Genomic DNA, 21,054 nt, shown 5'->3' with positions numbered 1-21,054 from the left:
CTGTTGACCAAAAGAAATCCAAATGCAATGTAAATTTTGTTGTAATTATATCAAGGAACCCTCCACCCCAGTCCCAGCCTCAGCCTCAGCCCCCAACCCCAACCCCTTTGTAACTACAGTCCCCAGTAAAAAGCCGTTCAACTTGTTTTTTACAGCTCCTTATTGTTATTGTTTTATTGTTTTTGTTGTTGTTGTTGTGGTTTAATGCAACTGGTTCGATTGTATCATAAGTTTTTTACATTCTCTTAACGGGGCGGAGCCTTGAGATGTTGCCTGCTGCCTGCTGAACGCTGAATCGAATTACAATTCCGCGAAAGACAGAAAACCGATTCCACTTCGTGATTGACCTTGGTTTCAGTGGATTGTTGGCTACTGGGTTCGGTTCAGTCGATCCATCACCGTCACCATCACCTGTTTATAGGATGAAAAAGTTCACCACAAATCGAAACACCTTGCCGAGAGTGCTGTTCGAGGCGGCCCGCTCGGCGGTGTCCTCCGGCAGCTCGGCGCCCTCCACCAGATGGGCATCCAGTTGGGCCTCCAGTTCGGCGCCATAGCGTATGATGTACCACTCGGCCACCAGATAGACGATCAGCGTGAGGAATGCAAACTTTAAGTAGATCTTGAAGACGTCCAGCACATGGAGGCACACCTGATGTAGTATTACCCATAGATCCATAATGTTTGTTTGTATCCCTCTCTCTCTCTCTCTCTTTTTGACTCTCTGACTCTCTGAATCTTTGATCAACCGATTGCGATTATGGGTAAATGAGGTCGTCTATATAATGCCTCTCTATATAACGCTTCCTCCGGTGTCTGCTACCCTCAACCTCTCCTTCCTGCTGTCTTCACGGGCATACAATATTATGCAATTGTTGGCTTTAAGTTTTGCTGCTGCTGTGATGTGATGCTGCACATTTGGCTTTCGGCTCGTTGAGTGATGTCGCCTCCATGGATGGTATTTGGTATTTGGTCTCGGGCTCATTTGCATTCGATAGCGGTGTTGATTGAGGTTCGTCTTTCATTGAGCATTGAGGCACCTTAATTATGTTAATTTGTGTAGAGCATCGCGCATTGGTTTCCTTTCTTTCTCTTCTTTCTCTTTTGAAAATCGCTCTATCTTCGGGGCTCCCTGTAGAAGTAAAACAAAACAAATTTCGCCTTAATTTGATTGAAAATTAATTTGAATCGAACGAACGAACGAAGATGATCCCAAGCAGAGTAAACAAATTGGATTGCGAAAAATGGCCCGAAAACTGGAGCAAAAGGTGTGACCACAAAATGGTGAATAGTAAATAGTAAATGGCAGATTTGTCCAACGATGGAGTATACTATATGGAAATTTAGTGTGCGCGGGTTTGAGGCAGGTCAAAAGTGCTTGATTAGCATAGAAAATGGTTGTTTGATTAAATTGACTATATGCTAATCGAGAGAAATATATGTATGTTCGGGGGCGCAAGAAGATCCAATTTGTTGGATGGGGGAAACCTTGAATCAAATGGAGATTGGGTAATGACTCGAAAGAGAGGAGCGAAGAGAAGGTCTTAATACTTTAAAGAAGATCTATGGGTAGGAGATCTATGGAGAGGATGGATGATCTATAGATCGGAGCTCTGTGAAAGGGAGTTCTATGGATGGTAGAGAATCCTTCATGCCTAGAAATGATATCGGTGTGTATTTTGGAATGATTTTCTGTATACTTATTCTCTTAAATCATCAAATGTACATATATTTCCATACAATACTCAACGTATCATTGACCTCTCAAGTCCCACAATAAACTCCTTAAATAAAACCCAAATTTTAACCTCTAACTATTGAACTCTGATCCAAAATGATTCAAGTTAAACGTCAATCAATCAATCAAAGATCAATCAACCCTGATATTGAACTATCTCTTTATTCCACCTTCAACCTGAACCAGAGACTTCACGTTTTACCCCCCTTCGGACCACGCGACGCCACTGCCCCTCCTGTCAGCAACTGACGAATTGAAGAGACAAACCCCAGTCAAAACTGGCCAAAAAGAGTGTGCATCTTTTTGGATTTGAATACACTTGACAATCGCTTAACGAAAAGCGACTTAACCTTACCCCAAACGAGACAAGACAACCGGAGACCAGAGACCAGACTCTGAAGACCGCGGTTGAGATGAGATGAGACGAGAGGCAGAGACGACTCGACTCCTCTTCAGCAATCCTCTTCGATAATCGCAGCAATTATACTAAGCACACAAATCAACTTCAACTTCACCGATGGACAGGCTGCTCGAAACCCGAGGAGTAGTCTTTTAGAGGGAAAACAAACCATAACGAAATGTTTTACATTAATTTCAAAACGCATGCGAACGACACACAAAAAACCCCAAGTTGCATTGCAGACAGAAAAAAGATACAAAAACCAGTTGCAAAAATTATATACAAAGTGGATTGCCTTCGTCCGTTCACTGGTGATCAAGGAGGAGGAGGAGTACGAGTGGCAGTGGCAGTGCCAGTGCGTCTCTTCCTGGCCTGGCCATCGGTCGAATGCAAAACTTTTGTAAATGCTGAAGTTGAATTGTCGCATAAAATCGGAAAACTCAGGGACCCGCTACTCGAGACCCAAAGCGAAACGGAGTTAATGGATGGACAAGTTTCAATGTGACTGCTGGACAGGCAAAGGCAAGACTTTAAGAAGATTTCGTAGAAGCAGAAGCCTCTCCACACACTCGTACGCGGACCCGTACGTACTCGTAGAGTGATGATGATGATCACAAGATGTCCGCTCTGGTGTCCGCTGACCGCTGGGATTGTGTGTGCGTGGATCTACCGGTTTTTCGAGACCAGATACCTTGAAAGACCTTCTGACATTTTGCCGATATTGTTACTCTTCTTCTTGGCTATGGGGTACTGCTTACTTTTGGTTACTCTTCTTCGAAAATGATAGATCAAAGCCGTTACCTGCCATTACCTGGAAAATTCTCTTATCGGATGACAATTTTTAGAGATAGTATGAATGATCTATGGATCAGACATCATTTTCTGATTCCCTTTCCGTACTTTCTAGAGTATTCAAAATTCTTTATGCCACCTTAAAATGCCTATCTTGTTCATAAATTGAATTTTCGCAATTTGTTGAAGACAATTTCAACATTTTCAAGTCAAGTTAATGAAATAATTTGTATTTTGTTTCTCTCTTCTCTCTTTCCATGTCCCCCTCTAGTATATGTCTCTCTCTCTCTCTATCTCTCTTTCTGTGTGGATCATATTTCGTTAGGATATTTTGCATAAAATTCGCGTCACATTGTAAATTATTTAGTTGCATATTAATTAGTGGACACTTCCCACCAGACCAGCGGTAACAAAGAGACGAAACGAAATAAAACAAAAATATTGTTCAAGAGTAGGCTCTTACATAATGAAAATGGTGTTAACTCGACTCCAGTTACCAGTTCGTTGCAGCCATTATTATTGTCTTGTGGTTGTCTTAGCCATTAAAAAACGTGGCGTAGGGAAACAAAACCGAATGTGGGTGACCAACACCACCAATACCACCACCACCGGTGAATGGTCAAGAAAATATAACATTTGCCTGGGGCTTCAGGTAGGAGTGATGCGGGGATAGAGGAGAGAAGAGGAGAGGTGTCTTTGGGCCACAAAATGGTACACAAAATTGTGTCAAATTTTGTTCGGCTTTCGGTTAATGACTGAAATTGGAATTGACTTTTAATTAGGCTTTTTTTCTGCTTTTGTTTATTCGTTTGCTTTGATTTTGTTTCTCCGTTCATTTGCCTAAAGACCGTGCCGGGCCGGGCCGGGGCTCCGATGATATTTCCGCATCACAGTTGGAGGCTTATTTCTTATGCACGAACGAGTGGCATTGCGTAGGTGTACGATGGCGACGGGTATACAAGTATACATATGTGGTATATAATTACCGATATGTTTTGTATTTGATGCGGAAATGGCATGTCTCAGGTGTTGGCATACAAAACTTGAACTACTTCTTCAACTCTACTCCGAGTATTTCCTCCTAATTTGAATTTGAATTTTGGTTATGCAGCTGGATGTCACGGGGGTTTTAGAGAGACAGAGAGGGAGAGGAGTGTAACTGGTTTGGTTTCGGGCTAAATACTTCTGTATTTAAGTATTTGTGGGGATTGGATACAGTTCTCTTTAGGCTAGTCATTACCACAACTTTGTGGCGTTTCGCTGCAAAGTTCTTGACTGGAGAAGGCTTTCTTGGATGTGGTATCCACTTAGTATGCCACAAAACATTTTCTTAATAGTTCCTGCCTTCCTTCACAGATCTTACTATATTTCCATTAAGCCAGAGCTTAAGCCAGTGAAGGGCGACCATTCCACTCGAGAGCTCCGACAGCCATTCCCCTTCCCCCTCCATTTGGGCCAGTTTTTCGTGCACTTCGCCGCAGCCTCAATTTTCAGCTGACTTGGCAATATTTCCACTCTCGTGCGTAACTCCAAAGAAAATAAACCTTTCCGATAAGACGGTTTCACTGTTTGCCATAATTACCGCATTATTTATCCACACTTCCGTAGGCATTTCATTTTTCTATCGCCGTACAAATAAATTATAAATTATAAAACACGATCGGGCCAAGAGAGTGCAAACAAATGATTTTGACAGCTGGAAAGCTGCTCTCAGAAATCTCTCCCTCTCTCTCAAATTGTCCGTCGATGAAGCGAACTGGAACTGGATCGGAACAGCAAGAAGTTCACAGCTAGATAGGTGAATGTGTGAGGGGGATGACTATATAGCACCTCGAAAAGATTAGATGAAGCAGATGTAAAAGCTTTGTGAAATGTTTAGTAAATGGGAAATCGTCATTAAATAAGGTAACAAGTATAAACGTATCTAAGTAGCAGAAGAAACTTTAGTGTTTTCTATATAATTTTCCGTTGAATACATCTATTTTCCGTTGGCGCTTAACTGACGTTAGTCGCTCGCTGACAATAGCTAGTAGCTGAGCATGTTACATATCGCCAAGAGCTGGCTGATATGAACCTGCTGCTTACACTGCTTCGTTGCACTGCTCACCACCAAGAGCTGGCTGCTATGTATCGACTGCTTGCACTACTCACCACCAATAGCAGGCTGCTATGCATGTACTGCTTGTAACAGTTATTCGTGGCACTGCTTGTATTCATTCTTCTAAAGCCGTTATTTAGGCGTTTTAGAGGCGGTTATTAATTTTTCAAATTTTATTTCATGTGTGATTCCTTTACTGTTTCACATCACAAGCAAACGTTTTTCTTTACAAATTTAAATGAGTATGAAATGTGATTGGTATTTAACAATGATAAGGATGTATTTTTATATATGTATGTATGTACAAAAAAAAAAAAATTTGGGAAACATTTGAACAGAGTCCAAAGAAGAGGTCACAAAGTTGGCGCCAATTTTGGTTATCTTTTATCGTTTAATGTTTTTAAACAATGAGAACAACGCGTATCCGGCCAAATCAATTCATTCAATGGCCTCGATTATTTCATATTCTTCATCTAAAGAATGATCATAGTCGATGTTGTATTTGTTCTTGATTTTGCTCTTGTAGTCCTTGAGCTCTGCATCGTTTTCGAATTGATTCGTGTTGTAGCGCTGCATGCCACGTGGACTGCTGCTGCTACTGCTGCTGCCGCCGCTGTTGTTCTTCTTTTTCTGATTGTTGCTGCTGTTGTTCTTTTTTTTCTGATTCTTGCTGTTGCCGCTGCTGCTGGTGCTGCTGCTGCTGCTGGTGCCGCTGCTGTTGTTGTGATGTGTGCGATTAGTGGTGCGATTCCTAGATCTAGTTTGGTTGCTCTCTACTCTACTATGGTTACCCCTATTGTTCTGCTTATTGCTACTGCTAGGCTTTGATTTCCTTTCGCTATTACCTTTACTAGAATTATGTTGCTGATGGTGCTTCTCTTTCTGCTGCTGCTGCTTCTGCTGCTGTGATGATGAGTATGTTGATTGAGGATTGGTACTGTATCTCATGCTACCTCTAAAACTATTTTTGGTCATTTTATTGTAGTCGCTGCTATCTAGGATTCTATTATTGCTGCTGCTGCTGCTGCTGGTGTTGATAGTGTTGCTGTTGCTGTTGCTATTGCTAGTGATATTGTATTGTGCTTGCTGAAATTCCCGCTGTCTGCCGCCCCGCTCTCTGGTTCCATTTGCTGTCCCAATCTTATACTCATCATCGGCCTCATATCATACATCGTTCTGTTGCTGCTGCTGCTGCTGCTGTTGCTGCTTGCGCTCTGGAATGCGGTAGAGTTCATCGTTGTTCTGGTAGAGCTGCTCGGAGCTGGCGCAGTTGACATTCGACCACCAATCGCACACACGAACGGCCTGATTGAAGACAGTGCCATTGGGGCAGAGGAAGGAGTACTGATGGCCAGAATGGAGGCACCAGTGCCAGACCTACGAGAGAATCGTAAACACAATTTAGTTGCAAGCTTCGATGGGTTTCCTCCAGCACAATCCTCACCTGACAACGCGTCTCTGTGTCCGCATAGTAGCCAGGCTGGCGTCCCTGGCAGTTGAAGGCCAGACCCTTGGGCACTGCATCGTACGCTGGATAGTCCTCGCCAGCAATGTAGCCATCGATTTGCTGGCCAAAAACGAGGACAATATTCATAAGTACTAAACCGAATTGGTATTATGATTCTGTGGTGGGAATTATCTCATCGCTGGCGACCTTCAGTAGGAGTACGAGTGGGAGTGGGACTGGATTGGGGTTGCACATTGCCCAAGCACCAACGAAATGAACTCTAAACAATCACAAAATTACAATTTGAAACAATTGCCACACAACGAAAAATCTAAAATGCAAATGCAACAGCCCCCACCCCCCTCCCCACCAAAAAAAACCAACCAACAAAAGAATCAGTGAGTGTTGAAAATCTGTGCACTTGCAACAGTTGCAACAAGCGGTGGCCGAGGGGGGACGAGGGTTCCGGGGTGGGGGTGAGTATGTGACAACCAACTGTCAATCTCATGCGTACGAAACCATGAAAAGCACACCGAAAAACAAGAGAAACAATAAAGCGTGGCAGCCACCTCATCATCATGGATCACGACACACACGATGTGACCGACCCGACCCGAGCCGACCCGACCAGTATGTGGCACTGTGGCACCCTTCTCTGTCTTTCGATTCTTTTGTCTCATCATCCATCGGTTGCAGCCTCATTTGGTGGCATCTACATATGCAGATGTACACATGCTGCATCTTCATGGCCTATCTTGATCTTGCCTCAATTTCTAATCTAAATGCAGTCCCCCCCCCTCCCCATTGTAGTGCCCCTCCATTGCTGTTACGCTCAAGTAAATCCACCTTTCATTTCTGCCTCTTTTGCCTGGGCGATGGGGGAGATGGGGGGTTGGGGCTTCCTTGGAGAAGATCTCTTTTAAAAAGGGTTAAAGTTTGCCTGTCTTTTCTGTTTGGGTTAATGCGGTGTTTATGCTAATGTCGGAACATTGCAAACGTTGCTTGCGGATTGGTTATGGGCAAAGATTTGATGGTCTGGGAATGGGGATGGTGCTCGGAATAATACTATGGCCAGCAATGGATTTATTTGTGGGAAATCTTGCCGTGGGGCAAATCTTGCCTTATCTTTCACTTCTTTGACTCCTCTATGCTCCCTAGAGGTGCCATTAGTTTCCAATCCATCTCCCCATAAATTTCTCTCAGTGCCCCTCCGCGGAATGGGATGCACCTTCTGTCTGTCTCTGTCTCTGCCTCTCGAATTCGATTTCGATGTGCTTGTTACTGCAGTGATTTTTCCCCCTTTTTTGGGCTTCAGCTTTTCCCAATCGCTGGCCAATTTTCACGCTAATAACTTTCCTGAGGTTTTTAACATTTTCCAGCTCCAGCTCCAACTGCAGCGAAAAAGAGCCCAAAACAGCAAACTATATAGACCGCCCATTGCCTCAGTAACCCAAAAAGGCAGACAGCCCCACACTCCACATCCGCCCTGTGCTCCCCAATTACCCCCCCGCTCTGACGACTGGCAAGTCTCAACCTTTGGCCAGAGAGCGTTTTCCTTTAAATACCAACCAATTCGCTCAAAGCGGACGGAGAGGCAGATGCGCGAGATGGGGCCCGGGGCCCTCTGGCATAAGAGTTTGGACTAACAAATGGAAAATGGTTAATTTTCCCTTGCATTTTCTTTTGTCTGCTTGTGTTTGCCAAGCGCGGTAACCAAGGGGTAACCAAGGCTAATTGATAATGTAACACGAGCTAGGAGACGAGCTGGAGACGAGCTGGAGACGAGCTGGAGATCCGATGCACAACGAATGCTGTGTGCTCTTATGGAAGGGTTTTGTTTGAGGAACTTTTTCGGAATACTTTGGTAATGGCTAGACTTCGGTTAGATGGGGCTCTTGAGCATTATTTCCACTTTAAAAAGTAAAAATCTGATCAAAACTGATTCAGGATTCAAGAAGCGGAACATCTCTGTGGATTCTCTTTCTAAATCTGTATCACAGTCACTCCTTGTAGTCAGGGCAGGAGTACCCTCAATGGAAAGACCCCATGACGACACCTTCTTATAGAAAGAGAGAGAGAGAGAGAGAGAGAAAGAAGAGTGAGAGGAGTCTTGAGGGAGCTTTTGGGTTACCTCTGGACGTGAGAAGATGTCTAACACTTTGGCAGACAGGTTGTCTGGTTGTCTGCTTCGTGTGCTGTCCCCACCCCCTGCTCTGCATCCTCTTCTGCAGCCTCTTTTTGTTGCACTTGCAACACCAACAAAAAGAAGACGATGGTAGATGCGGCGCGGCGCGGCAGAGACTGAGACTGAGGCACCTTTTTGGTCTATTTTTTGTTTTGTGGCAACAATTGTTATTTTTTGTGGATGTTGTTGTTGTTGCTGTTGCTGTGGCTGCAACTTTGCGTGGGAGTTTGCTGTTGTTGCTGTTGCAGGGTGGCTGTTGCACGGGTGGTTCGTGTAGATCCATATCAAACAAGAGACAAATGGTGTGCGCAATCTTTTTACTCCGAATGAATGTAGGAAACTATCTGAGATGACACTTTTTTGCTGCTGCTGAGGCGGGGATCGTTCCCCAACCAATGAAGTTGTCAAATCAATGTGCCAGGCATTGCAGCACCAAACGAAATTATTCAATTCAATAAGCCATTTCCCAAGCTCATAAAAACCCTTTTTACAGCCATAATTGCCAGCCATAAAAGCCTCAAAAGATCCGACAGCCGACGACCGCCGACCATTGGGTCTTCTTCTGGGGGAGGAAGACGACTCTTTGCGATGACTTACCCCATTGACACAGTTCCCTGCGAGCAGCATCGAGAGTACTCCGAACACGACCATTAGGAGGCCGAGGCAGTGGTACGTGGAGATGCCGCCGAGGCTCCACTGCCCCTGCTGCCCCTGCCCCTGCTGCTGCTGCTGCTGTCTGTGTTGCTGCCGCTTCTTCTGATGTTGCAGATGCTGCTGCTGCTTCTGCTGCTGCTGCGGTGATTTGTTCGCTGCTGCTTCCATGATGTCTGTGATTTTTCGGGTTTTTATTTGGGGGATTTTGTTGTTGTTGTTTTTGTTTCTTTCGGGGTAATACGTAATTTAAATGTGATTTTTTCTGTTACTATCTAAAGATACGAAACGAAAATCGAAAGAAAACGAGTCGAGGATTTAAATTTGCTGTGTTTTTTAGAAAGGAAATCTTTTGCCGAAGCATCTTCTTCTTCTGCTGGTCTTTCTGGGATGGTTTGTGGCTGGGGCAGATACATAATTCGATTTTATAACTATATGTTTATTGTGACTCATCAGAGGCGGCATGGGAGGAAGGGGGAGGCGGCAGGGGAATCGCTAATGGAGATTCGGGTACTGCTGTTTCTTCGGATGTTTTCTGGGGAGCTTGCAGCTGCCGTTTGCATTCACTTTTGTAGCGGGCGAATGGATGGCCTGGCATGGCATGGCATGGCCACAAAATGAATCTTAATTGAGAATACTTCAAATTGTTTACTTCGCATTTGATGGCTTATTCGGCTATGGTATTTGCTGTTTGCTGTTTGCTATTATGGCAGCTGCCACTTGGGAAATGTTGTGTTTATGACAGGAGTAATCCACTGGCGTTCTTTTGGCGATCATGGCTTTGGGGAATGGAAACCCATATCGGGTCCCCAGGAAATCAGTGAAAAATGTAACCAAATAACAACTAAATAACATTTCATTTTGCCCAAAATGATGACCTGTTAAGATGGCATCTGATCATCTGATTTTCCCAAGAATCCATGTGATTTTGCATCATTTAACTGATGAATCCCCTCAGAATCGGGAATGACATTACATTGTAAATAACAATAGTTTTAGGACAAGGTTGGAGTAATACAAACTTTGAGCTTCTGTTGTTGGTGAACCACAGAAGAATTTCCCTCTCCAATCGCCCTACTATCTCGAAGGAATCGTCATTAAATGTTTGATTCAAAGTCGTTCACTTATTCCTTCAAGGAAAACCACCGCTTTGATTCGATTCCAGAGATAGGATTGCTCTTGAAAGAGGGTTCCTAAGGTACCCTTTTCCTTTTTCTGGATATTCTAATCGGTTATTGCCACGATACTTGTGTTGGTCAGTTTATGCCGCACTTGTGGGGCTCCTCATGGGAACCAATTTGCGTAATTGTTGATTTCTCAAACTTGAGCACAAAACCAAAAAAAAAACTAATCTAAATGCCACGCACAAAACACACGCTCACTGCATCGAACAGATCGTATCCGTGTCTGATTGGGACTCACTTCAGAGCGAACTTCTTAACGAACACTGAGGCTGGAGCTGGAGTTGGAGCTGGAGTTGGAGTTGGAGCTGGCGCTGGAGCGTCTGCGGTGCACGTGTGGCCGCGTTTGAAGTTGATGCAAAAGTTAGACAAAAATTCGCATCAATTTTAGTTTTATACTCGAGAGCGCGTTGCTCGGGGTTGTCCGGGGTCTCCACGGACAGATAGATGAGCGCACGAGGCTGGCTCACAAAAATGCACAGCGTCATCATCGGCGCTGGAATTGCCAAAGAGCAACCTCATCGTCGCGTCGCGTCGCTTCGCATCGTGGCCCAGGCCCAGGCCAAAGCCGAATCCGAATCCGAATCCCAATCCGAAGCTGGAAAACTAAATCATCGTGGCCATTGATGCCTCGTTGCTGCTTCGGGTGTCTCTCTCCCAGCCCCATGGCTCTCGTTCATGGCTAAGAAGAGGCCCACTCTCTGTGCGGCTGCCACCGGCTTTTGTTTGGTTTTTGCTTGGATGTTTGTTTGGCTATTTGTTTGGCAGTGTGTCGCAAAGCAAAGCAAAGCAAAGGCAAAAATTAGTGCGAATTTCAGCTTATTGATGATGGCCCGGCCACTGCCACTTGGCCAACTTAACGGCGATTCCGATTCCATTTAATTGCCGCCTGTCGATTGCCGCCTGCCGCTTGCCGCTTGCTGGTGCGAAATGTTCGCTCATTAGCGATGGATAAACGAAAGACTTAGGCAACGAACTCACTTCACTCTCGACTGGCATTCGCATTGGTTACTCGGGGGAGAAAGAGCGAAAGGGAAAAGAGGGAAAGCAGCAGACAAAAACAACAACAGAGGACCCACATAAGAGGGAAATCAAATAAAAGAAAAGTGGTTCATATCTATTAAGTTCATTGAGGAAACGTCCCATCTATTCTGTAGAAATTTTAAAGGGAACGTGATAAGAAGGCGATTGTGGAGTACCTAAGACCTTAAGGGCATCGATGGCTTAATATTTAAACTGTTTGGATCATCCTTTCGTATATTTCAAAGAAGGCTACGGAGGCAAATGATTTCTGAGATCAATGGATAAAGTTTCAGTGATACGGAAAGATTGATTCTTTTCAAGACAGCACAAGCAGTACAAAAGGGAGAAGTCGTGGAAGTAGAATCAAGCAGTGAAAGCATCAAGCAGTACAAGGAAAAGCAGTGCGAGAAGAGCAAGGGACGACACGCTGAAAAGGGCAAAGAAACCTTCCTTTTTCCTTGTCCAAATTTGAACGGAAAATTGGCATCTGTAAGTAAAACCCATGACCTGTTGACCCCCATATCCCACGGGGCCTCCCCTTGCTCATCGCTGCCCCGAAAACCCTTCGGGCAGGAGATTGTAATGTCACTCCCAGCGGATGTTACTTATGCAATTCCTGTGGCTGTGTGACAGCATTTAATTTCGATTTGAAAAAAATTATCATAAATTAAACTAATTAAAATAAAATGCTGCAATAAATTTGCAGAGCTGCTGCCTTTGGCAAGAGACATTCATTTGGTCTAGAATTGATGCAGTCTTTGGGGCCGCAGCCGCCGCTCACTTTCAAAAGATGTGCAGTGGCAGTGGCAGCAGTGGCAGCAGCAGCGGCGGTGGCGGTGGCAATCCGGTTGGGAGACGGCTCCGACGGCTCATTCAATGCGCTTCAATTGCTTGAGAGATCGACACAGACCATAGAGACCTGGGACTGAATCTGAGACACTTTGACTTGGACTCCGGACTCCGGACTGCATTCTGGTTCACCTTCGAGAAAAGCAAAGCACTAGAGCACCAGAGCACTGGCAATAGACATTGCCAAACGAAACGAAACGAAACGTCTTTCGTGGCTCATGGCTTGGGCTTGAGAGCAAGTTTCGGCGGCGGTGGAATTGTGTGAGAAATTCCCTTAATCAGCGCAAGTTTCGAGTGCAGTTTCTTGGCTCTAAATTTGCAGAGACCAGACCAGAGACCAGACCAGGCTCTGAGTATGGGCATCAGCCCGCACTGCCTTATGGATAGCACTTATTATCATTGGGTGTTGGTCGTGTGTGTACGCTCCAGTGTACTGCTGTAAGCAGGTTGGATTTCCCAATTGGCGGGGGCGGGGTGCGGTGGCTCTTCGGAGCGCTATCTAATGGCCCCCCCATCAATTTCCGAAGATTTCACACGCTGTGACCGTACCCCACACACGACCTTGACTTTTACCCATTTGAAGGTAGCGTCTGGGTAGCCTCTCCATCATGATCATCAGCGGCGGCAGCGGCAACAACAGCAACAAAAGCAACGCTTCTTCATATTTGAAAATTGGTTTAATACGTGACGAAAACAATGATCAAGTAATTGCGGGGGTCTCATAAATGTTGGCTTCCCGTTGGCTTCCACTCCACTCCATGCCTCCGTCCACCATGTGATATGACACTTGCCCCCAGCATAAACGCAATTTTTCACTCGGTTTTTCCCATTCTTTTGTCAGCTCTAATGCGACTAATGCTGTAATTTACTAAATTTGTTTAGAAATGTTTTTATAATTCGACTCTGGGAAGCGGCTGGCAGCGGATCCGAAAGAGCAGTCGAAGTTGTGCGAAGAAGATCTTACATTCAGGGTCACCGAAGGGCTGACCTCTAGAGCGTTTGGTTAAGTACGGCTAAGTGCTGTAAACAAAACCGGATGGATTAACAGTATCAGGTCGGATTTCCTGCTCCTAATTACAGCCATGGAGTGCATGAAATGCAACTCAAAGTAATCCAAGGTCCGCCCCCAAACTGCGCTCATCCTCTCGTGGGGTTCCTCCCCCTGCCCCACAAATGGCTGCAGCATCATTTGTCAATTGCAGTTCTGCAACGAAATATCCACCGCCATCCATCCACTCCCACAAAAAAAAAAAAACACACACAAAACACTCGCAAACAGACCGCAAACATTTGATGAACGCATTTCGTTCTCATTGTTCTGGTTGTGTGTTCTCCCCCCCCCAACAACAACAGAAAAAACCAAAAATTCTCTGCCATTGCACAAATACAATGCACTTTGGGGATTTTTTGGGGCCCTGTTCGCTGTTTTTTCGTGGGTTTGTACCGCGCGTTGATTATTGTGCAAATAAAAATTCTAATGATGATTTCGGCAACAACAATGCAATTATGCAAAAGCCTCGTTGGAAGGAAGGTAATTAAAGGCAGAACACAGGAAAAGACCAGAACGGAGGTCTTGGCGGAGGAATTATAATTATCGCGGCCCGGCAATCAACAATGAATATGCTAAACAGCACAGAGGGTCCGAGACGGGCCGAGCCGAGACGAGACCGATGCCAGTCGAAGAAGAACATCCTATGGAGCCACATGGCACATGCCACACATCACATGCCACATCCGTTAGTGGCCCCAAAAAAACGGGGAATGATCCATCATCATCATCATCGCCACCCCCACCCCCACCCCCACAGACCGCAGACCGCAGTCCGCAGTTCGCCGTCCCCTGTCTTTGTCTTAGTTTTGCGCAATGCCCGCGACCCGTCCGCCTCTTTTGACTTCAGACTCCCTATCATGCCACCTTCCGAAGCGGCACTCATGCCACCTTCCACCTTCCACCCTCCAACCTCCACCTCGCTCTTCTTTGGATCAGAGCAAAAAATATCATACATCATCGCCAATAAAAGGCTTCGTTTTGGCCGCTCTTCTCTCTGCTTTTTGTGGCAAATTGCCGATGGGTTTTGTAATCAAAGTGAAGTGAATCCTCTGTCTAGGAAATGTGTTAAGGGGGGGATCTACCCACTTTAATTGTCACACTATTTTGTCACATTTGCCGACTGGGACTGGGGATTACTGGAGCTCTTTTACCAATCATTAGTTCAAGTGACTTTGTTTTTTGGCAACTTTTAAGCGGCTTAAAGAGCACACGTGATGAGGAGTTTGCCCTTAAATATATGGAGTAGGTCATGTCCAGCATTCACATTTATTTTCCATAATAAATATTTGCAATTTTCAAACTACTCAACAGAACAGATAATATCATCATTTACAATCGGAAATTAGTCAAAGGTGCCACAAGCAAAAAGTATGCCAGGAAAATGCCAAAAAGATTTGATTGAATTGCCATTTGATGAATGTCTAGAGGTACATGCTTATAGAAGTGACAAACCAGACTCCGGCGAACCAAGGAACCCAAAACCAAAACCAATTACTAATTCAATGGAAAATACTTCGGAGATGATTGAAATTAATGGCAGATCCATTCAAAAACAGTGTAGAAGGCCAAAGGCAGCTCTGAACTCTGTCCAAAGTGCCCCCTGCCTCTGCCCCTGCCTCTGCCTCCATCGATCGGATTTCAAAGCAGAAACAGAAAAAAGCAAAAGGCTGGAGCTGCAGTTGGAGCTGGAGCTTCGGAGCTTCGGCTGAGCTGAGCTGAGATGATGATAGACAAACGCTTTGGGGGAAATTTCATACAGAAAATGCCATGAATAAAGCGAGAAAAGATTACATTACCCAGATACAGATACTGGTGTACTTATGAGAAGTACTCGAATCGACTCGACTCGACTCGACTCGACTCGTACCAAATGCCAAAGCGATAGGATAGCCACAGCATAACGAGGTGCGAACAGGGTCAGTGCTGGCTCTGGCCTGGCTCTTGCCATTGGACACCTTTTGGCTCGGAAGCGACGACTGCAACTTCTGGCCAACAGAATGTGGTCCGAATTGAGTTGGCAGTTGGCTGCAAAATATTGTCATGTTTTGTTTTGGTTATATACTCGTTCTCGTACTCGAACTCCTACTTACATATAAATGTGCATTACCGATCAATGGAATGCTGAAGAGTCACATAAAAAGCATATATCGTACACAGAAAATGCAGCTGAAGTTCTCCACTCGACAGATGTTCTTATAGCACACATATTTCTGTACTGGGAAAGAGTAACATTAAAGAATTCGTGAATTGGCTTTGGGGTATATGTAAGTAGTAGTGTCGAGGGTATCTTCTATGGAAGAAAGTAGCTTACAGACACATAAATTCTCTATTTCGGACTATCTAGGAGTATTGACTGCGACCTCCTACTCTCTTTTTCTGGCTTTCTTCAGGCCCTCCTATGGGATTCTCCAAGTGTCATTGGAGTATTTAAAACAAGAAGAAGTTCTGTCGTCCCATATTTTCTGCCTATATTCTCCCCAGATCATCCTTAAATGTATTCCTAATAAGCTTCAAAATGTTCTTTTCAGATGCAGTTCGGATCTCTATCTAAAGGACATAAATATATACTTAAAATAATGATCTAACAGAGAAAGACTTCTTCTACACTTGCCTAAAGGTAAATTTCTATCTTATATGCTAAAGTAAGATCCCGTCCATATTTCATATTCCGTTCCCCCTTGATTCCACGAATATTGAGCATACGTCGTGTGGTACGCTCTGGCAAGCTACCATTCAGGTTTTTCTTTTACATGATGCTTTTTTGTGCAACTTTTTCTAGTTGCTGGCTAGCATTTAAATTGATTTTGGCTTTTGTGCCTCGAAATTGGAGTACTCTTAAACGGTGGCAAGGTCAGTCGTCCGCCACGCTTGGCCATCTGCACAAATTCGATGATCATCGCGATGACTGCGATGACTGCGATGACTACGATGACTGCGATGACTCCAGTGACTGCGATGACGATGTTGATGAGGTTGGATGATGTCTTACTACTCGCTTGTTTCGACTCAGAACAAACAACTTGTAATTGGGTCGACTTTTGTGAGTCTGGTCTCTGGCAGAGTAATCGAGCAATCATAAACATTCAGCATCAGCGGCAGGGGCAGCGGCAGCGGCAGCACGAGAACGCGAAAAGACCTTAACAAATGGCCAAGTATAAGGCATAAAGAAGCTTTATCAAACGCTTCACTGATCCGACTTCAACTTCAACTTCCACTTCAATGTTGTGCACTCGAGTATCTTTGTTGTTTGTTGGCTTTGTTTTTCCCCTCTCTGTTCGTGTGAACCGAGTGTAAGTTAAGGACGACCTTTGGCTAGACTCTTGATCGGAAGATGACACCTTCAACCAGCCTTCGGGGATCCATCCATTCCGTGCGACTCCGCAGTGAGCAGCATGACTCAGCAGCAAGTTGCATTGATTTCTGTTTTCTGTGTTTTGTTTTCTGTTTTGTGTTTTCCAAACGAGTTTGGCATTTGTTTGTTTGCCTTAAATATACAGTTTTATGTGCGGGCATAAACATAAATAATATAGTTATTGTTTCATTGGCCGTGCCGTGGGATTATTTACTTTGGTGCGAGTTTACTGCCCCCAAATTGATGGATTGTCTGCGGGGAATGTGAGCCCATAAATGTTAATCGATTGCCATTTGGCCTAAATGTTAACATTTTGTGGGGTTTATTGATATTTAATTGGTTTCTGAATGATGCTGGCCCGCGTATATGCCCTGATCTCTGACCCTGGGCACCAGATGTTCCCCGTTCATGACTCGGTTCAGATTTAGCCAGATTTCTGTTTGGGGATGCTATTTAATGTCCTTTCGTTTTTCTTTTCGCTCTAGTATGTCCAACGAGCGCTTATATTATCCAGTCTGGCGGTTTCTCCAGCTTCTCCCAGGGAAAGGCCTCCGCGATATTTCTCTTTCGAATGTGTAGCTTTTAAGCAATGTCAATCGTTGGTTGTTTTTTATTCTTTTTTTACAACCCTTCTTGCTGTTCTGCTCTGCTGTGCTCTCCTGCTGCCGCTGCTGCTTATCTGCTGTTCATCTGCCGTTTGTCTCTCTCTACTGTTACTGCTGTTGCTCCGCTGTTGATCTACTGTTAATCTTCTGTTGATCTGCTGTTACTCTGCTGTTGATTTGCTGTTACTGCTGTAACATATATGTTAAAACGACTTTGCCAGCTGTCCCCACTGAAGGAGCTGCGGTTAGCGACGGCGAACAGCAGCAACAGCAAAACGAGATCTACAGCAGATGATCGGAAGATAAGCAGCAACAGCAGAAGAAGAGCACAGCAGAGAAGAAGAGGAACACCGAGAAGTCGTAAGGGGAGATTCGCAGCAGCCATGCGATCGTACAAGCAATGTCGGAAACTATAAGAGCTACAGCTTCTGGGTATCACACGGCTACAAGTGTGTTTCTAAACTTCGACCCCTTCCGCCCGCACCAAGAACGAACATCCAATATTTTGGAGACACGAAAACACCGAAATTCATAGAGCAGGATCATATCTAACAGATTGCCGAATCTGGCTTCGATCTGTATTTAATTATTCTTTCCACGCGATTGCTTATCCTCTCTCTTTCCCGCTTTCTCTCTCTCCCTCTTTCTCTTTCTTGCTATCTCACTCTTAATCGTGCAGTGTGCGCCCCCTATCGATGTGTTGATGTGAGAAGTGAAAGAGAGAGAGACAGATGTAGAGGAATAAAAAGCTTAAAATTGAGGTCTCTCTATGTTTTTCCCATCCCATCAGATCCCCCTCTCTCCATCTTTGTTAAAAAATTTGCCGCATCAGAAGAATTCGAGTTTCAAAAAATTGACACAGATATTGCAAGATTGAGCAATTGAGGAATTGAGCTACAATGCAGATCCCAGCCGGATCCGAAAATGCATCCTATGCTCGTCGCTAAATGCGTCGCTTAATATACATATGTATGTATGTACCTTTCCAGCTTGTCGATGCATGCAACCTGGTAGTCATGGACATGGATCCAGCTGACGCCATCGAAGTGCGCAGCCACACTGCCACACAAATACTCTGGCAGCTTCTGTTCATAATGGGAACAATCAATAAGCAAACAACATCTGCTCTATTTCGAGGACCATCCTTCTGTCCGTATGCATCCAAACGTGCAGAACGTAAAACGTTTGCTATCTCTCAGAGTAGAGAGAGAGAGAGAGTGGATGGTCCTCACCACAGCGGACGACGCGTCGTCACCTTATTACTCGATTCATCTTGGAGAAAATACGATACATGCGGCAGTCATCGACTCTAAAAGTAGAGCTGCGGCCCTTGCCGAAAATCGAATTTCTATTAGACAGAAGCTCGCCGGTATGAAACTTGCAGCAGTGACGACTTCCGGCAGTGCACGAACAGCAGAGGGCGCTGGCGGATCCACGCCAAGTTTGGAGCCCTTGGGGATGAAAATTCATGTCCTGCGCCAAGTTCTGTTGCACTAATAGTTCCAAAGAGAGCCGCCAGTGTGAGATGTAAAATTTGAATCTAAGAACGACGTAAAATTCCTTTAAAAATGGGTTTAGGCCCCCTAAGAGATTAGCCCATTCCAGGGCAGATCCTCTCACACTTGCGGCTTCTAAGACACCAATAATTCCTAAATTTTTTTCCACTTCTTGTGATGTAGTCGTATAAATTGGTTGCGAAAAGCAAAAACCACAACAAAATATAAATAGATTTAGATTAAGCTTGCTATTCATTGGAATTTTCTAAAGAAAGTAAATTTTTAAACAAAAGCTAAATGCAAACTGGCTTTTGGCCTTTTAGCCTTTTAGCCCGCTCTGCCTTCTGCTTTCTGGCTGTGAAAAACAATTTGTTGCTGTCTCGGAGGTCAGGAGGGGGAGCCAGGAGCCATAAATATTCTCCTGCATCTTTCCAAAGTGATTCCTGTTTCAAAATCGATCACCCAGTTTATCCGATTCTCATCCAAAGTTCGATTTACTTTGATAAACAAATAATCGTATGAATAATACACAATATCTTTTATGTATTTCGTTTTTGAGGGTGGGATATAAACCGCGGCCGCAACAAGTCGGAAATGGAACATCTGCGAAAAGTCGAGAAAAACTTTTGCAAATATAATTGTAATGAGGGAAAGAACTTTGGCCAGTGGGCCTAGGTCCCCCCAGTCCCTGGTCCTTCTCGTGCGTCTGGTGTCTTCTTTCGTTTCGTTATTCTGTCGTTAAAGTTAAATGGTCTGTGTGATTGCCCCAGAGAGTCGGGGGGACGGGGCGGAAGTCGGTTGCTAAGGAAGCCATCCCAAGGTCATAATGAAAGCAGACAAACCCAATCAGGCAGCATCGCTTACAGATTGCATTTCCCTTAGATGATTTCTTTCTTAATTTTCTCCCTCGCCTTCTTTTCTTTCTGTATGAAGAGGTATTTCCCAGGGGCAGGGAAACGGCAAAGAAAGTGAAATTATAAGTAGCTGCAATAAGTGGGAATATTGGTTGCGAATTTACATATCTGAGTGGGCTAAGGCACTTAATGGAGTTGCTGGGGATTGTGGTGATGGAAGAGGATGATAATGATAATGGCTCCCTTTATTGATTCTTCTTCTGAAGGGAGCCCCGGAAAACCCTTTTAGCACTTGAATAGCTCTTCTTTCCTCACTTCAAAGTCCCAATTATTGGGGATTACACATGCTCGTAAGTGCCAGATCAGGGATGGCTTATCTGAAACTCAATGAGTCCAATGGTCTTATCAATGAACTATTAACCTTAGCCAACCCCTGACAGCCCCTGACAGCCCCTGAGACCCCCCCTTGGTGCTCTCTAAGCCACACTATTCACCGAAAAAAAGCGCAAAACTTGTGTGTGCGTGAAATATGTGCAAGTGTCAGCTTTTCAATCCGAATCAATAAACTTTGAATGGTACGCAATGGCATGTGGCATGTGGCACTGGCAGGAGGATACATTGTTCCAGCACTGGCATTCCAGCAGTCACTCGATATGCCACCCCGCCCCGCCCCACCCGTTCCATCCTCCCCACAATATCCTTCTCGCAGTGTCACATTTTGCATGATTTTGCTGACAGAAGTTTGTTTGTTGCCTGTTGACATATGGCGGGGGTGTCGGGTCTGTTCTGCTCTCTGCGACGGGGTTTGGGCCAAGAGGTGATTGCCGTTTAAATTACGAAATCATCCATGAATAGGGGAACAGTGCGGGGCAGAGAGTGGCAGACGGGCAGGGAGCAGGGGGCAGGAAGCTTTTTGGGTTTTCGAAATTATAGTGCATTTGTGTTTTGTAATTAGACCCCAAATACCTATTGATAGCCGAGGATGAGAACCGATTGGGCTGTGTGCGTCCCAATCCGGTCCCCTTCATGTGGCATTCAATGGATGTGTCCCCCCGAACGTATCCGTGTGTGTTTGCAGTGGTTTTTCCCCCTACATATGTTTGTGTGCGCTCTGTGAAAAGTGGCTTAATGAGGCAACACTTTTGGCTCAATGCAAAGAGTGGCCCACAAATCCGAGTTCTCTTTCCCACCCGCAAAAAGACGAGAAAACAAAAACGACAGCCGCAATGTTGACACGCCAAATTTTGTGTAAAATGATCGGCCCAAGGACCTGGCACTCGAACGTCGAATGTCTGTGTGGATTCTTCATGCGAATGTCGAATGTAATCGGAG

The 21,054-nt window shown here is 44.8% G+C and overlaps 3 protein-coding genes and 1 long non-coding RNA gene across 4 annotated transcripts in view; 1 reads left to right on the top strand and 3 right to left on the bottom strand.

Annotated features, from left to right (window-relative positions):
• The window catches only part of Gdap1 (ganglioside induced differentiation associated protein 1), a 70,966-nt gene that overhangs the window by 6,778 nt on the left and 43,134 nt on the right, over nt 1–21,054 (top strand). The gene's annotated exons all lie outside the window — the stretch shown is intronic.
• On the bottom strand, nt 143–4,682 carry LOC6900987 (uncharacterized). Its single transcript, XM_002134647.3, has 2 exons — nt 4,513–4,682; nt 143–1,132 (listed from the first exon to the last, which is right to left on the bottom strand). The coding sequence occupies exon 2, from the start codon at nt 677–679 to the stop codon at nt 416–418; it is 264 nt and encodes an 87-aa protein (XP_002134683.1). The 5' UTR covers nt 680–1,132; nt 4,513–4,682; the 3' UTR covers nt 143–415.
• Nucleotides 5,268–9,398, bottom strand: LOC4814090 (uncharacterized protein DDB_G0271670; the record flags this gene model as incomplete). Its single annotated transcript, XM_033384016.1, is given in 3 exon segments — nt 5,268–6,405; nt 6,473–6,595; nt 9,258–9,398. Coding segments are annotated over 3 exon segments (1,203 nt in total), but the record flags the coding sequence as incomplete, so codon positions are not given.
• Nucleotides 9,412–10,881, bottom strand: LOC117184446 (uncharacterized). The gene is made up of 2 exons (XR_004469807.1): nt 10,734–10,881; nt 9,412–9,586 (listed from the first exon to the last, which is right to left on the bottom strand). It is a non-coding gene; the product is annotated as an uncharacterized lncRNA (long non-coding RNA).

The sequence above is a fragment of the Drosophila pseudoobscura genome, chromosome X, assembly GCF_009870125.1.
Source record: "Drosophila pseudoobscura strain MV-25-SWS-2005 chromosome X, UCI_Dpse_MV25, whole genome shotgun sequence".
Lineage (NCBI taxonomy): Eukaryota > Metazoa > Arthropoda > Insecta > Diptera > Drosophilidae > Drosophila > Drosophila pseudoobscura.
This window is presented reverse-complemented; position numbering and strand designations above follow the sequence as displayed.

Excerpts from the sequence above, each read along its gene's own strand:
- LOC6900987 (XM_002134647.3), bottom strand. The coding sequence starts at position 679 with ATGGATCTATGGGTAATACTACATCAGGTGTGCCTCCATGTGCTGGAC.